The sequence below is a fragment of the Erpetoichthys calabaricus genome, chromosome 2, assembly GCF_900747795.2.
Source record: "Erpetoichthys calabaricus chromosome 2, fErpCal1.3, whole genome shotgun sequence".
Taxonomy (NCBI): Eukaryota; Metazoa; Chordata; class Cladistia; order Polypteriformes; family Polypteridae; genus Erpetoichthys; species Erpetoichthys calabaricus.
Genome location: NC_041395.2, coordinates 174,173,829 through 174,191,474, shown reverse-complemented (window position 1 = coordinate 174,191,474; position 17,646 = coordinate 174,173,829). Strand labels below are relative to the sequence as shown.

At 35.4% G+C, this 17,646-nt stretch overlaps 1 protein-coding gene across 2 annotated transcripts in view; it reads left to right on the top strand.

The window, feature by feature from the left end:
* The window catches only part of ilkap (integrin-linked kinase-associated serine/threonine phosphatase), a 48,071-nt gene that overhangs the window by 28,751 nt on the left and 1,674 nt on the right, over positions 1-17,646 (top strand). For both annotated transcript variants that reach the window (XM_028793085.2, XM_051923644.1), the window contains 3 exons: positions 1,148-1,272; positions 15,218-15,337; positions 17,137-17,218. In XM_028793085.2, coding sequence (XP_028648918.1) covers positions 1,148-1,272; positions 15,218-15,337; positions 17,137-17,218 — 327 coding nt within the window. The remainder of the gene's footprint in view (positions 1-1,147; positions 1,273-15,217; positions 15,338-17,136; positions 17,219-17,646) is intronic.

Sequence of the window (17,646 nt, the reverse complement as noted above, 5' to 3'; positions counted from 1 at the left end):
GGAAAAAAATTCTCTGGTCTGATGAAACACATATTGAACTCTTTGGGCAGAACTTTGTCTGGCAAAGACCAGGCACTGCTTATCACCTGCCTAATTCCATCCCTATGGTGAAGGATAGTGGTGGCAGCAATGGAGGTGCTTCTCAGCGAAAAGGATATGGAGACTGGTAAGAACTGAGGGAAGGATAAATGCAGCCAAGTACAGAGAGGTGCACACAACCTCCGACTGAGGCTGTTTTACCTTTTAGCAAAAAAGTGACCCAAGCCAAATCAACACTGGAATGACTTTGGGAGACAGCTAGTATGTGTGTGTGTGTGTGTGTGTGTGTGTGTGTGTAAAATATATAAAAATATGAGAAGTTTAACTTTAAACCTTTCTGAAAGTGTGTTTTCACTTTTATCATTTTGGGTTTTTGAGTGCAGATTGATGGGCATAAATGTCAGATTTATCTGTTTAAATTTAAATCTACAACACAAAGTGTGCAGTAAGTGAATGGGTCTGAATCGTTTCTGTATTTATACAGTAGGTTGGTTGTATGTATTTTTAGATATATATGTGTATATGTATATGCATAAACATTTTTCAAAATACTCTTCGTGGTATAATTTATCACCCCATTGCTCTTTAACCATTCTTTATCAGTGTGAACTTTTGGAAACACCAAATAAACTTATTAATGTGTATTTTAATGAAACTTTCCTCTGCATTTTATTAAACTTTGCACATGCAGTTCAGAACAGGGTAACTATAGTTGATTTAAGTATGTTTTGTTTGATCCCCCCCTCCCACCCTCTTTAATAGTTGCATAGTTATTCACTATGCTTCTTACACTCTCATGCTCCTTAACCACCAGGTCACACTACCAGCATAAACACACCAACAAACATTTTGAAAAATTAAATGTTTAAAAAGAAAAACAATGAATTATAATGATTAATACATGCAAGTGCCAAAAAAATCTGTACATTAACAGAAATTTACATCTCAAGTACATGTATTGTCCAAAAACAACTGCAACCTCAATGATCAGGTTAGAAAAACATTTGAAAAGTGTATTTTTTTTATCTAAAAAGCTCTGTTTAAAGATAAAAGTTAAGTGATTGAAGTAAGTTAGTTTAGAAAGTGGATGTATCATTTCATCTTGCAGGCAGTGTTGTGCCGAGTTTTTGAGGAAGAGAACAAGAAGATAACTGCTTTGCCACTAAGTAGGGAGCACAACCCCACACAGTATGAAGAAAGAATGCGAATCCAGAAATCAGGAGGCACTGTACGGTACGAGTTACCCATTTTGCTCTATAGTAATATGGGTATTGTTTCAAAATGTGACATTGTTTCTTACACTGTTTTTGTAGTTATGACTATGAGAAATTGTTTAATGTGTGTTTATGGAGAACAGAAACAGCATAATTATGATACAATATGTGTCAATTGGGATTGATGCTGAACAACAGCAAACAATATTAACAACGGCCATGAAAAAAAAAAATCTGAGGTTACTTGTGTTCAATTTAACAATTGAGTATCCAGTTTTATGCTTCAAGTCTGTATTTTGGATATAATTTTTATATATAGAAAAACCTTTCTGGAAAATGTACAAGCGCATTTAAACAAAATCAAGATTCTGAATTGAAGAACTGAATAATAGAATCATTCGTTGTTCATTCTCACACAAATTCAGTACTTCTGAGTTTTTCATCAACTGTTTTTGATATTGTAGTGGCCAAATAATCTTCTGTTTGTTGAAGCATCTTAAATATACATAACTACCACACATACTTTCCACCTGATAATGTTTTCACATGCCTTTAACTTTTAATCTTTAGTTGTACACTTCCTTCAAACCACACTGATGTGGATATAATGTGGTGCAGATGGTTGCCAATGAATGATCTAATATTTACCAAAAATAAACATGTTTTAGACATTGCGAGCATGAAAGTGAATACCTGACATTTGGATTTATGAGATTTTTTTTCTTTCATGGACATTTTGATATTGTTTGCTGCTGTTCAGTGTTGGTCCCCATTAACACCTATTATGTCAGGAATTTTGATGTATTCATTCTACTGTATATAAAAATCTTAAGTTTTTGTTTTCTGCTATAATGACAAACAGCATAGTGCAAATAACAGATAAAATCTATAATTTTTGAGTGGAGTGTTTCTTTAAAATTGAGCAATCCTATAGAATTTGATTAAGGAAGAAGTTAGACTTGTCACTGTTCCAAATGGTTCATTCAGTGTCTAAATTAATAGTAACAGTTTATATTGAAAATAGGTGTGTCCTGATTACATAAACATTCCTAGTGTGGAGCTGTTGAATGCTGTGTCTTAAGATTTGACTTTGAAAACGAATGTGAATTTCTCTTGAAATGTAATCCACTTTTTGGTTGTTCGTATTTCTCTGCTACCTGCAGAATTTTTAACCCATTAAATTCCACTATCTTAAAAGGTTTTTATATCTTGAGGCTGTGACAATTCTTACGACACACTAAATAATTTACAACATGCTGTGTTGAAGCATGTTTACCCATTTTGCCTAATAAATAGTTGAACACCCCTACTCTTCTGAAGGAATGGAGTCTTGTCTTTGAGTTTTTCAATTATTATTATTATTATTGAACAGCTCTGTAATCCTCGTAAATGGAACAATGCTAAAATGTCATTAAAATTCCTAAATTACATTTCCTTAATGTGCTAGTTACTGTTAGTTACTATAGTTACTACTTCATGGGTTTCTCTCATACATGTATGTCCATTTTGAATTTTAGCGTTCTAGATTTATTCTTTGTTGTCATCACTACTAATCTATACAGCATGTTTGGTTAAAAGTCATACACCTGTGCTATGTGTGTGTGATTGTTTCTCATTGTAAAATTGGTTTTCAGTTAGCTAGTTAATTTTTCTTGCTGGAATGGAAGCTTGTTTATCAACCTATATTCATCTCAGACAACTTTGGTCCATATAGAGATTACTTTTTTGCTCATTAGTAACATTTTAAATCAACATAATAACAAAAATTTAACTATATGTAGCGCTTTTCTAACCTACTCAAAGCACTTTACATAGCAAGTCGGGAACCACTTCAACAACCACCAATATGTGGCATCCACCTGGGTGATACAGAGGCAACCATTTTTGTCCTAGTTCGCTCAACACACATTAGCTATTATGTGGTGAAGAGTTGAGAGAGAGAGTTGGCTAACAAGGAGCAAGGGATGATTAGGGAGAGAGTAAGCTGTGGTGAGCAATTTATCCTGGAAACACCCTATTCTTTTTTCAAAAGATGCCCAGGGATCTTTTATGACCCGGAAGAGTCAGGACTTCGGTTTCACATCTCTTCTGAAGGACTGTGCTAATTTTTATATCAGTGTCACTGCACTGTGGCATTGGGATAGAAACATAGGCCACAGGGTAAACACCCCTTGATGGCCTCATCAACACCTCTTCCAGCAGCAACCTAAGCTTTTCCTGGATGATCTCCCATCTAAGTACTGGCCATGCACAAACAGGCTTAGCTTCAGGTGGATTGTCTGTGCTAAAGTGCAGGTGGTTTGGCTGCTCGTGTAATCTAGATAACGAAGTGTTGTTTTTTTTTTTAATCTTCAAATGTTGCCATAATTTTCGTTTTATCATGCTTTCTTGAGTAAGTTGTCAAGAGTCTGTACTAGATTTGCAGTTTTGGTTGTTTTGGGTTTGGTTTCAAGACATTTTTATTTATCTGGTTCAAACTCTTAGATTAAATTGACAGTTTCATGTAGGTTTGTATTTCTAAATGTGAATTGCAAATGAAGGTGCTACATTATTTTAGGCATATGGTGAAAATACTAGCTTTTAAGTATAAGAGCACAGTAGAGGTAAAATATTATACAGTTTTATGAGGCATAGTTTATTATTTTGACATTGCTTGTAGCCCTTTTGTAATAATTTTCCTGTTTTGTCCTGGAGCTGTAATGTTACTTAAGTACGCTCTAATTTTCTGTTTATCTAAATTTTAGTCACGGGTAACCTGGATAAGTAATAAGTAAATACTACTTTATACGTTTAGGTATCTAGTTTTCAGAGTTTGTGGATATAACTTACTTGTTCTCTGAAGTTTTAGTCTCTTCAAACAGTTCCTGAATATCAAAGAAAATGCTATAAACTGTTCATGTACTCTTAAAAACGTGCATCTTAATGTTTTTAATATAAGCTTATGCATTCTTTAAACAATTGTATTACATCTAACTAGGCAGGTTTGAGATGGTTATGTTGTTTCATGATAGCTTTCATTCCTTGACAGTCATTGGATTAGCTGATTAAAAACACAAAAGGATCTCTTTTTGTAAGATATTCCTAACAATCTTATAACAGCCAAGGGATGAAAATAAGCATGTTATAGCTGCATAGCTGGAGAGCAAATGAAATAACTTAAGCATGTTTTAGCCTTCAAAGGTTACAGAAAGAAAAGCTGAACAAGAGAGTCTGGGTTTTAACTTTAAAGGATGGGTTTGATGGTAAGGCCTCCCAACAGTCCCACAATGTCCGCAGAACTAGAGAGAAAAACAAGAAGAAATATTCTAAAGAAACGGTGTCCATGCGCTAACATGCATGGCCCCTTAGAGGACCCTCTTGAAAATCATTTGACTTTGTTGATGTGTCTTTGCGAGAGAATGAGGAAGACATGCTGCCTAGAGAAGTGTGCCAAAACCCTTCAAGGTATTTCTGGATGCATAGTTAGTACACACTGAAAAATCCTAATTTACGCACCCCCTGGAATGATTCCATGTGGGAGTAATTAACAAAAAACAAGCTGGAAGAGTTGTGTTTGTGCAATAAATGCTGAAGTTTTAATTTATGTCTTTCTGGACCTTTTCCAGGTTTTATGACGGTGGAAGCAGGAGAATTAAGTGATGGTTAATACCCCTCAGGGTTCTCTTCATCCGCTCTTGGGCACTCTCCAAAGTGTTGTCTGTAGCTAATGGGGACAAAACCCCAGAACCGTCAAGTTGCTGTAGCTAGTAATTTTTAGTGAGATGACATTTTTTTAAGCATTTATATTTTAACACAGTGATCTTTCGGAAAGGAAGGACGGTTGTGTGTTTTAGATTATAGAACATTTCTATGTATTTGCTTCAGACTTTTCTAGTAGAGTACGTTTTTGTATGCTGTTTCAAAAAGATCTGTAATTTTAGTTTGGGCAGAATACAATAAGGATTTAATACTCTGCACTCTGTCTGGAGGGCCTTATACATTCGCCCATTGCTACATTGTAGAATGTTCGTTTTCCAGATAAGTTAGGATTAGAATGCTGTAAAAATATCAATAATGGGATCTGTCAAGAGGTCACTACTTTCATGTTGTATTGAAACACTTAAGGTTCAAAATTGAATTGGGTGATGACAAGCTATACTTGCAACTGAGAGAGCCACAACATAGACTCAGAGTTTACTTCATTTCTTGTTCCTTTTTAGTTACGATTCACACCACTAGTGAAATAAATTTTTGCCCTTATTACGTTTGTGTTTTATAAAATGGCATTTCAGATGTCTCGATTGTTCAGTTTGTTTTAGAAGTACCTTTTTGTTTGGAGTATTTGCTGCAAGGATGGAAATTCACATTAAAAAAATCAATTAAAAGGTCATAAAACTGTGTAAGTAAATCTTATAAAAGCTTACAGGCCTGAACACCTTATTGCATCTGTTACAGCTTGCCTAGCTAGGTGCAAGACTTTTTTGTTTAGCTGCTTCATTGTGCATCTCCAACATCTTCCAACGCTTAAGGGTAGAACTCTATAAGAACATAGTAATTCTAGGTAATGTTTGAAATGTTTGTTTTTTAGCCTGTTTTTGGACAGAATCATCTTTGCCATGTTCATCTGTATGTGTGTTTTGTGTGATTAAAATCTCTGGAACCAATAACCATACTAAAAAAAAAAGTGCATTTAAAATGTGATATGTTTGTGGTAGTAGGAAAAGAGTCAAAACCACTGTGGCCCTCTTCACTGAAGTGATCTCCTCTATATTTTCTACCAACTGATTTTTCTTCCATATAAAATATTCTGACTTTTTTTTTCTTTTTTAACAGATCTTGTTGAAAAATTATCTTTTAGGATATTTAAATAAAAAGTTAATCAATGTCCCAAGCTCAATACATTTGGTACTGAGCAAGCTGGTAGAAGTTAAACAATATAAGTTGGCTATAGAAGGAATCAGTAGTGGGATATTTTAAGGCACCACCTGCTGAAACCATCAACCACACTGTAAGATGCAAACTTTCCAAAGCCAAGCCAGAGGAGTTCTTGGAACAATGTGTTACTCACAAACAAGACAAAGAGAAAATTCTACTAAAGTGATTGTAAGGTTAAAGTATGAAGAAAGGAAGTAACTGCAGATCCATAGCATACCAACTCTTCAGGAAATCATGTTGAAGGGTCACAGTTGGGCTCATGTTTCCACTCTTAATTAACATGGTCAGTAAATATTGGAACAGAATAACTACTTGTGAATAGAAATGTTTTGCCTGAAACGATAGCCTCCAGTCTACTGGCCAATATTTAATCATGCAGCCAAAACATACAGCTACTGTATTCTGTATACATGACAATAGTGACCCTATAATGCAACCAAAAAGTTGATTTTGGAGCAAATGGAAAGTTACACTGGTCAGATCAGATCCCCAATTTAATTCCAGTCAAATATGTGTTTTATGTTCAGAAAAGGACATTGAAGTTTGAGCCCTTCAAAAGAAAGCTAGAGACATTTTCAGTGTCTAAGGATTGGCCAAGAACTATAGAAAATTAGAACAGGAGTTGACAAATGTCAGTAGGCCTCTGGCATAATAGAAGTACTTTTCATGCATTTGAAGGGTTTGATATGTACTGCTTACATAAGGAGCAAAAGAGTTCAGTTTTGAATTCACAGTGCTGATGCTTGAAGAGAGCACCGTATATCTGTTTACAAATTGATGAGTAATAAAATAATTATTTTTATTTGTTTTGTAAAAATGAACAAGAAATATTTTTCTTTCAATTGCAATGTAATTCATGATTTTGGTTTCTAAAATACCACAAAAGCATAATTTAAAGTAAATGATAGGGTTGCATGTTTCTTGTTTCCTCCTTGTTCATGCCCATTTTAGTCTCATTTAGCCTAATTAAATATTTTAACAAATTTGTTCCTATTTAAACATCTAAAAAGACAATCTTTTTATATAACATGCATGAAATATCAGCTGCAGTTTACAGTCTTCTTTGTTTATTTTTTGTTTAAATAATTCATGCTAAGTAAATAATCCTTGCATTAAACTCTTCTTGCCCAATGAGTTATTTCTTTATAGTGCTTTGTACATTAAAAAAACATATTTAATAGTTTTGTATTGCCCAATGCTCCAATATTTTTTCAGTGCTGTCATTTGGATTACTTTATCAGAACTACCAATATCAGTATTTTATCATGCTATGTATTTTACATGAAGAATATGGAGAGATTAAGTGGAAATACATTCTTCCACTGTGTGTTCTCTTGCTGTTTTTTTTATTCCACTGCTAGTCAATAGTGACTTTATTTTATCCAAAGCATAATCATTTTACATATTTATTATATCAGAAGATGTTTAATTTTAAGGTAAAATTAAGACTATTCATAGATTTGAAGATCCTTAAACATATTAAAACCTTTGCTGTAATAATCATTAACACATATTATAACATTCTCAAACGCACAATAAAAAATTTATTATGTTAAAATTTTATGACGTGTTTATATGCAACATCTACACAAACACTCACAAAGTGCAGTGTGTGATTTGCAATAAATGTACATCTATTGTAATGGTAAAACAAAACTGAAAATTAAGATGGCTGTAATGCTAATGAATCTTGAAAATAAGAACTTAGTATTAATTACTACATCGTTTGAAAGGATGAGGATATTGGTGAGCACTAAGAAATTTGTGTGTTTCATTTAATAAGCAAAGAGTTTTTAGGGAAGTGAAGCGTATATAGATATACAATTCAAACTGAAGTTTTGTTTAGTCGGGTTACATCTTGCTCCTATGCAGATGTATCAGTAAAAGTAACCTGTTTTAAAAAAAGTAGAAAGTGCATCCTCTATTTATTGAAATATATTTACTCTTCAGCTTTTGACGTATCCTCACCAGTTGATGGAGCTTTGCAGCCAAATTTAAAGAATAAATCAGTCATCCATTCATATTATTATACCTTCATTGTTTTGGTGGAAATGGGATCTGCCCCTCAATGCCATAGCAAGAACCAGCCCTAGAAAGGGTGGCTGTCACTCTATCATAGGCTATAATCCTACACACATACACACCAAGTTGTTAAACTGTAAACGTTGTAATCCCAGAAGAGACCCACTTAAAAGGCAACAGTTGAACCTACTTGCACTTTAGGTGCTTGGTTTTGTATCCTTTCTTAGAAACTATACGGGGGGAGTTTACATTTTCACCTTATGTGTGCAGTATGTTTACCATAGTACTGTAGTTTCCAGTTTCATTCAGGGTGATGTGCTCTTCATGGTAATTGGCAAGTTCCAAAGTGACATGCTTTGTGTTGTGATTAGGCATGATCTGCTGTAGACTGGCATCCTGTCTGGACTTGGTCCTACCTTTAGCCTTTTTCTGTTGAGAGAAAGTTGTAATACTATAGTTGTAGCTTCTGAATATGAATGGAGTACTTGGAGGAAACCATCCCAAATTCCTTGAAATTATCACAGAGGATGGGGATTGGCAGGAACTGCATTGGTGGTGATATTTTGCAGCCACCCAGGTCTTTTTCTGTATCTGCCTGATACAAATCTGAGACAAAACAAGAGAAACTGGGGTTGTCTGAAAAAAACATCAAAATGGTAACAGTACAAAGTAAAAAAAAAAAAAAAAAAAAAGCAGTATGTTTTAAAAACCAAATGTGATGACTGATTTTTTTGTGCATTTTGAGATGAAGAGCACAAACAATGTACTAGTGTCATGAAGGAGATATGTGCATGAACAATGTAAATTGCACCAGTCTGAACAAATATAATGATGACAGCTTATTTTCTTTTTGTCTGCAAATTGTATTAGAGAGTCTCTCCAGTGTCTTTAAACCTCTCACCAAAGTAGTTGACAGTTTTGTGGTTTCTGTCTTTATACCCCCCTTCTGCTGTCATCTTTATCTGCATAAGCAATTATGAGAAAAGGGAGTCTTCAGGCATCTTTCGTTTATTTATTGTGACTTAGCTATTCAGCATCATGATGATTAAAAAGAGAGCACTGCTTGGCCTCAGGCAGGCTCACCAAAAAGTTTCTTATACAGCAGGATGGATTTCCCAGAAACCTTTTTCTTTGCTCTCATGCATTTTTCTGCTAACTGTTGTCTTCTATTTCATTTTAACAACGTTGGGCACTTGTGTCGACATAATTAAATTGAGAGTGAATGTCTAATGGCCATTCTGGTGGCTGGTGCATCTTTTGTGGTAAAGTGGTGTTTTTAGGTTTGAAGATGCAGCAGTGGTAAAGGAACATATTAAGATTAGAGTCACTTTGTCAGTTAGAATTCAGATTGACATTGCATATCTGACTTACTGGTTTAGTTTTAAGCAAACTGGCCAAACCAATGTTCTTTTTTTAAGATCGTGGCAATTTTTGATTTTCTGCCTTTTTCTGATCTTTTATTGGGTTCATTTTCAGAACAAGCTGGCATTGCAATCTGTAGCACCACAAATCAAATTTCTTATTTGAGGTAAATACCTGTAAGCTTGATATCTGTTCTTCACATTTTATATTAACCTTATCTAAATTTTAATTCCTTAAAAAAATTAAAATGTTTCTGTGTTGAGAGACACCTAACTGCAAACTAAAGTTGGTTTCTCTACTTGATAAGATCAGTGTTTATCAAGGTAATATATCATCTTGCTTATATCCTACAGAATGTTTGGCACGGCTTCTTGATTTGGAAAGCAACCCAGGCCTGTGCATTAGTTATCACCCAAAAGATTGTACTTAGGCATTATGAGAAAATCAACAGTAAATCCCTCTGTACTTCACAACTCTGTACATCTAAATATTTTGCACTATCACTACTATGGCTGGGCCTGATTCTGTTCCTGATTTCTACTATCTTGCAGACCCCCTTGTTGCTTAGAATGCAGCTTTCAACCAGAGGTTTGAGAATCCCTCTACTTTAAAGAGAAAACTGATACATAGCAAAAGACACCGTGTAACAGAGTGCATTGCCTTAGGGTCCAGCATCACTGAAAGACAGTGAGGTGCAAAAATAAGAGTAGTCATATGTAAAAGTAACATGTTAGCCTTTTCACTTAAGCAGAACTATCTGATAAATAACAATGAGCAGATGTATATTTTATCAAGCAAAAGACCATCACTGTGTGAGACTTGAAAGATAACTACTGTATTGTGTGACCATACAAAGAGCAATCAACACAGTACAGCTTGATGATGGAGCATAAAGCATGTTTTGATTCCAAATGCACCAGTGACATTTTAATAGGATCTCAAAACATAAGGACAAAGTTTTAGTGTCGTTACTACTTTGTACTTATGATTCTAAAGCTACCCATAAAGTCCAAGGGTGCACTACTACACTACTTGGTAGCTTGCTTCACATATTTGTAGTTATCTGTTGTGAGCAAAAATTTATCACCCGTCCCCCTTTTTCCAGCTGAAGATCTTATTTTAAAGCAATATGTGGTATCTAATGTAGTAATTCCCTACATAATTATGAACACATATCATGTACTCTTTTATCTTGCTTAAAGTGAAAAATGTCAACTGTTTTACCATGTGTTTTTACTTTCAGCTTGCATAACACCAATTGCCAGAAATAACATGTTGGTGCCAGATTAAGTTCAGCTTGACTGCAGGTAGAACATTTGTGTCAGTCCTTGTAAATAAACAGTTTTGAGAATGCCAATGTATATGAATATTTTTTGATTGGAGTTTGTTAGGTAATTGATAATGACTGTATAGCTTTCCGTGGTGTGGTATATTTAATTTTGCACATGCTTATTTTTGTAGTATAGTCAGTTAATGGGGTGTTTTTAATGTGTGTTTTCTTTCAAATAGCTCACAGAATCTTAAAAGTCAAACATAAATAGACACACTGCCCTTTATTTAACACAGCATGTAGTAGCCTATTTTCATTACAATATAAATGTTTTTTTTTTTTTGTTTTTTTTTTCACTTTATTCAGTGCAACTACCTGAAATAAAACTGCTTCAGCATTTTTTGTCAGGATAGCTTGAATTCATTGTGGCATGAACTCTGCAAAGTGTTCAATATGCAGTAGAAGCAATTGTTGAATCCATTTTTGGACTTTGCAGATATACTGTATTGAGATGTGATGAGGCCACTGCTTTAAGTTGATTTCACTGTCTTGTTCTTGGAATCATTCCAGTACTTCCCCTTCCTTGGGGAATGAAGTATTAACCCATTGAAAAACTAAATGTATACATGGGCATATTGAAGAAGTGAGGAGCACATGTCATTTCATCCTCCTTTAGCATCCTCCGTTTCTGAACACAGGACTCTGTTTTGAGGGACTTTTTTTGGACAGTGATAGATTACCAGTACACCAATTTCACTGTCCTTTAATAAAACACCAGCAACATTGCTGCTTCTGATGCACTCATGCCAGTGGTTCTGCCAAATTCACCAATTCTTAAGTTAGTACTCTTGTCCATTCTCCTTTTATTTGCACTCCTACTTTACCCATTGGTATGTGCCTACCTACTTTTAATAGCATTGTCTTCACTGATTGTACAGTGATTTAATATTGAATGATAGGTGAATGTAATAAATTGAACACTCTGTATGCTTTGTTTGTCTTCCCAGTTCTGTAACTTATTATATTAACAATAATAGATGGTGTGATATTGACATACTCTCTCATATAAAAAGAAAGCGACTATCAGTCTGTTTGTAGTAGTGGATAGTTTGTGTGGAAATTCTGCTTAAACAAAATTAAATATTGATTTAATCTGAGAAGATGTCTTTGTTTAATAAAAAATAAGAAAATGACTTCTAAGCATTAACAAAGTAAATGGAATTGCTACTTTATAATCTATATTCTGAGAGTTTTGGGAGTTGCTATCTTGCTGAATTTAAGATCTATAACTGATAGTTGTTAATTCTAGGGGCGTTCTTTTTCTGTCAGCCACAGGAGAAATCTGTTTCTCCAAAATCCTGTTTAAGTGTTTTGAGAGAGAAAAAAAATTGTCTCTGGGTGTCGTACCTGTTAGAGCTAGTCTTGAGTGGTGGGGGCCTGGCTGTCAGCTTTTTGCTTCACTCAGTCTCCAGATTGACATCAAAAATGACAAGAAACCCAAAAAAATGGCAATCGAAGCTTCATTCTGCTGAGCCGCGGAAACCGCCTGCACTCAGGCAATTAGACAGGAGACATCCAGCCGATTCCACACAATTACAAGGGAGACGAGCAGAGTTTAGCTGCAGCCCCCTCCCCCTGCTATCACCCATCTCCTTGTTTTCACAGCAGCCCATCACTGTGGCTTTCACTTGCAAAGCACATCAGCGCAATTAAGCTAAATTAGGTGCTAAATGGCAGCTACTCAAAATGTGCGATTCCTGTCTGTGCACATAAACAATTAGGAGTGTGTTTTTGTTTTCATAAGTGCATTCCTCTGTGTGGGAGTGATGAAAGAATGAGTATTGGAGCTGCAGAGTCTGGCTAAGCCTTGTGCGCGTCTTTGGGGCAGGCTGAGAGCCAGGATGTAATATTGACTCTGGTTTATAGAATGTTTCTAATAAGGGTTTTCATCTGTTTGTAGAGTCCAGGATACATGACATGAAATAATTAAAACAAAAAAGAAGCTGAAATATTAAAAGATCTGTCCATACATTTTCTGTATGTACTATCTCATTGGTATTGTCATTGAGAGCTCATGAATGTTTTTACTACCAGGTTTAAAATGCATGACCCAAATCTTGGTGAGATGACAGCCCATCCAATAGTTTAACCCTTTACCTTTCCAGCTCTTCATTTCTAATCTGCTAAATCCAATTCAGAGTTGCAAGCATTATCTTATTGCTGCTTCACAGTCCTGGGTTTAAAGACCAGCCCAGTCACGATCTTTATGAACTTTGCATGTTCTCCTTGTGTCTGTGTGGGTTTTTCTCTTGGTATGCGCCTTTCATGTAATTCCTAAGGTATATGTTTAGGTTATTTGGTGACTCCAATTCATGTTTTATAAAGGACATTTCACCTCAGTGGGTGGTGTAGCAGTTAGCACCACTGACTCCTTGATTCCAGTGTCTTTGGTCCTAATCCTGAGTCTGCTTGTCGTCCATGTGGAATTGTTCCACATTCTTGTCTCTTCTTCCCTGGGTTTTCGTTTTCCCAAAGACACACTTGTTAAATTATTTTGAGATTTTATGTTGACCCCTTAATAGGGTTGTGTGTGAATGGGCCAGGATGCACACTGGTCCAGCATGATGCTGGACTGGGTTAAATGGATATGAGAATGTACTGTTTTATTATGTTACATTTCACATGACTATTACACAGCAAAAAATATCAGTATGGTGAGAGATTTTTTTTTCTGTTTGCTGATAGAGAGTTGGGGGCTCCTTTTGCACCCCATTATTATTGTAAGATGAACAACCATATTGATGCACTTTCATGTGGGTATTCTGTATAATTTACTTTCCATGTTGTAAAAATTCATTCTTCTTTCCATTGCCTGAGCCACTTTAATTCAGTTATCTGTACAGGTTAATTGTCTGTTTTATTGGCCTGCTACCAGTGGCACGGTACAATGGATGACCCTGTGCTCTGACCCCAAAAGGTCATGCGAAAAGGTGACTTCCCCTGGGGGATTAATACAGTGTACTAAATACCAAAAATACTAAAAAGCATGGGTAGGTGCTGGCCTTTACATAAACTGATGTCCCATTTATGGAATGAAAATTTGCTTTCTGAAGTTGATGGCTTATTTCGATGAAAAGAAATCTGATGCTTCAGTGAAAAGTATGAAATCATTCCAGTGCTTTACGTATTCTAGTTTTGCTTATTTTAGCTTATTTAATATGAAAAGCAGGCGCATTGCTCATTCCCCCGTTTGGGTTAATACAGTCCTCGTAATGGGTAGATAATATTAGAACTAAAGATCTGTCTGAGTGCAAGATACTTCAAACTAGACACTCTTGGAGAGACATTTTCTCAGTAATAATTCCCCTACAGCAGGAATCTCAAACTCCTGTCCTGGATGGCCGCAGGTTTTCATTCTAACCCATTTCTTAATTGGTGACCAATTTTAGCTGCTAATTAATTCCTTTTCCTTTCATTTTAATTGACTTGTTTTTTAAGATTTGTTTCCCTGAATTTCTTCATTGTTCCTCTAAATTGCTTCATTTCGTTACTTAAATGGCACCCAAACAGAAATGAAATGTGAAGTGAGTGAGCCAACTGAAGACCAACTAAGTCAAGGTCTCAAACTCCAACCAATTTTACTCCAACCAGTTGCTTAATTAGGAGCCAATTCTTGTTGTTAATTAAACCTGTTCTTTAATTCCATGGCTTGTTGTTGCTCTCATTGTGTGATGGCATACATTTACATGTGCATTTCTTTTCTAAGAGCACTGTTAAACTCTCTTGTGTACCCGAGCAGATCAGCATCCCTGAGACTTTCATCTTTATTTTCAGATATTGTTTGATGGGCACAGTTTGCTGGTCATGTTTTGGCTCATTTTATATCTCATTATTGTTTGACTAACTAAAGAAAAAGAAACAATTGAGGGGTCTGAGTCTTCAAGAACAAGTCAATTAAAATTAATTCAAAAGAAGTTAATTAGCAGCAAAAGCAGGTCAGTATTAAGAAAAGGTTTAGAATGAAAACCTGCAGGCACTGTGGCCCTCCAGGACCAGAGTTTAAGACCAATGCCCTACAGGGCTTTTGCAAAGTAAACTAGACTAGTTAATTTTTTTTTAATATTTATAAGAAAAACGTATTAATTTTGTTTATATTTATGTATAATATGCTGAATTACACCATCCACCCACATTATATTGTACCACTATATCAGAATTCTTGTATTCATAAATGTGAAGAGCCTCAGGTTTAGGGATTATGAGATATGTTCATTTCTTTAGAGTAAAAAGGACAAGTTAGTAAATATTAATTAACTGAGTCTTTCCTAACTTTTTAAATTTAAATTAGTACTTTTGTGAAACTCATTCTGTTCTTACTCATCTTTTCACTTTACAGAGACGGCAGAGTACTGGGTGTACTAGAAGTCTCACGTTCACTAGGGGATGGTCAGTTTAAGCGTTGTGGTGTGATCTGTACCCCTGATGTACGCCGCTGTCAGATTACTCCAAATGACAGGTAAAAAAAGGTTAACGTTATTTTGTTTTATGCAGAGTTGTTTGGTAATGATTTATTGAGCATGTGTACAGCTTTTGAAACTGCATAATACAATAAAGGGTCATTGTTGTTTTTCAAAATGCTAGTCATATATTTCTTACTCCATATGCTTCTCAGAAAATTAAGAAAAGTGAATGTCTTCAAAGACATTGTTCAGGTCTGTGCATCTAATCCAGAGGAAGAAACCAAGAATTTGGATTTGGGAAATATTCAAAAGTTTTTTGTTTTTTTTTGTGTTTTCTTATTTTGTCCCAGTCAGTCAAGCCCCAATTCTATAACACCCTTCTTATCTTTCCTTATTTCATATTTTTTATAGCACCTTTCCTCTAAATAAACACTTTTTTTAACATGTTCCTAATGCAAGTACAGGCTGGTAAAGCGATACTGAGGAACACTAAGTAAGAGATATGGATTGAATGGTGCATGCTTTTTGTTTAAAATACCAGTTTTTGGTAAGACACAGGCAAACAAAGGGAGAATGTGCAAACTCTATACACTGCCTGGGTGGGAATCAGACTTGTATTCTTTGAAGTCTGTGGCAGCAACACATCTTGTTAAATATTGAGGAAAAAATTGCATTTTTGTAGCTATCACATCAATAAGGATATTTATAAACGCTGCAGAGTTGATACTAACTGTGAATAAATGTGTTACATCAGTCAAGACGCTTTGGAAAGAAGGAAAAACTAATGTAGGAGTTGGCTTGGGGTTTGGATGTTGCCAGGGTTTCCTTAAAATATATTGTCTTGAAATATGGAAACAAAAGCAGCATTTAGGAACCAGTTACGTCATTTTTACCAGCACCAAACCAAAAACTTTGAAAACAAATCATGTCCTTAATTAGTGCGCAAAGCATAAAGACCAATTTAATTGCCTCTGAGTTCATTTAATCCAGCAGCACATTACATGATGTATGGCTGTTGGTAGTGTCAAACATGAATGTCATTAACTTGCGAATTACACAAATGGGAATCGCAAGGGATGACAAATCACGATTCAAGATTCTGTGTGGACATTCCAGCACAGTTTGAACTTTCCAAAGTATCACAAACTCACTACTTGCTGACAGCCAATTAACTTGCTGCTTGACAATGTTGATGTTGTACAAAGGCTTTCCATTTATGGTGCGTTCAGCCGCAATCAAGGCCAGATTTTTTCCCTTTGTCCTGGTAATATGAATGTAAGACATCATAGTGATGAGGCTCTGTCCTGTTTGTGCCATCCAAACACCCATGTTCCTTATTACTTGTATTTGCACTCTATGCTTTTTACTTCAGAATAAGTCCTCATTGGTTGCAGGCTGTCACAGACATGTTTTAAGGCAAAATCAAACCTGTTTTGTTTAGTTGTGTTGAGTCACTATATTTGTCAAACTACATTACCAGCAGTCACAAGAGCAAACGTAAATGAATTCTACAGCTGTAAATCTCTGAAACTAACTCATGCATGTAACAGGTCTTTTAAATGAGCTGCAGAATGGAATGAGTGTGGGGCTATTTTCATGAACATGCAATCAGATAGTTCAACTCATTCTATTTCTGTTCTTTATGATCACACATAATGTTTATATCTGCCCTGCAACCCTTGCCTTATTTATTGTTTCATTTGTAAGGTGATTTAAATTAGCATTTACTGTTATTTTGGGAGATAAAAGAGAATTTTGCTCTCTGAAAAGCATTTCTTGTTTGGTTTGTAAGATAGCTGAGAGGTAAGTCGTCTTGCTGTACTTTAAGTTATGTTCTCTTTTAATGCCCTGTTAGGTTCTTCTTCCTTGCCTGTGATGGTCTCTTTAAGGTATTCAGTCCGGAGGAGGCAGTCAGCTTTGTTCTGGTCACTCTTGAGGTCAGTGGTAATGAAAAATGGGTTACAGTAATCATTTAGTTATGCAAGTTAACTCTCAAATGTTTATCCAATCTATTGTGCCATTCTGTGAAATATAAATGGCAGTCCATAAAGAACCAAAACCAATGCTTTCAGCTAAATACCAAGCTTTGCAAAACAAAAAAGGGAAAAAGGCAAAACTGACTTCTGGGGAGAAAAAGGGCCTTCTCTAGAATATTAGTTTAAAGCAAGATAAACAAGTGGTCTCTGAAAATGTTTCCTAAATTTGGCAAGGAGAATTTATACAGATTGGTTCTATTGCAGCAGCAGTTTGTGGGTTGCAAAGGTGGCTGAAAGTTCAAGAAGAGAGAGAGAGATTAAGACCTAGTCATATGACTTAGGGGAGCATTGCCAAAGTTGTGTGGATTTCTTTTGCAATTTATTTTTTT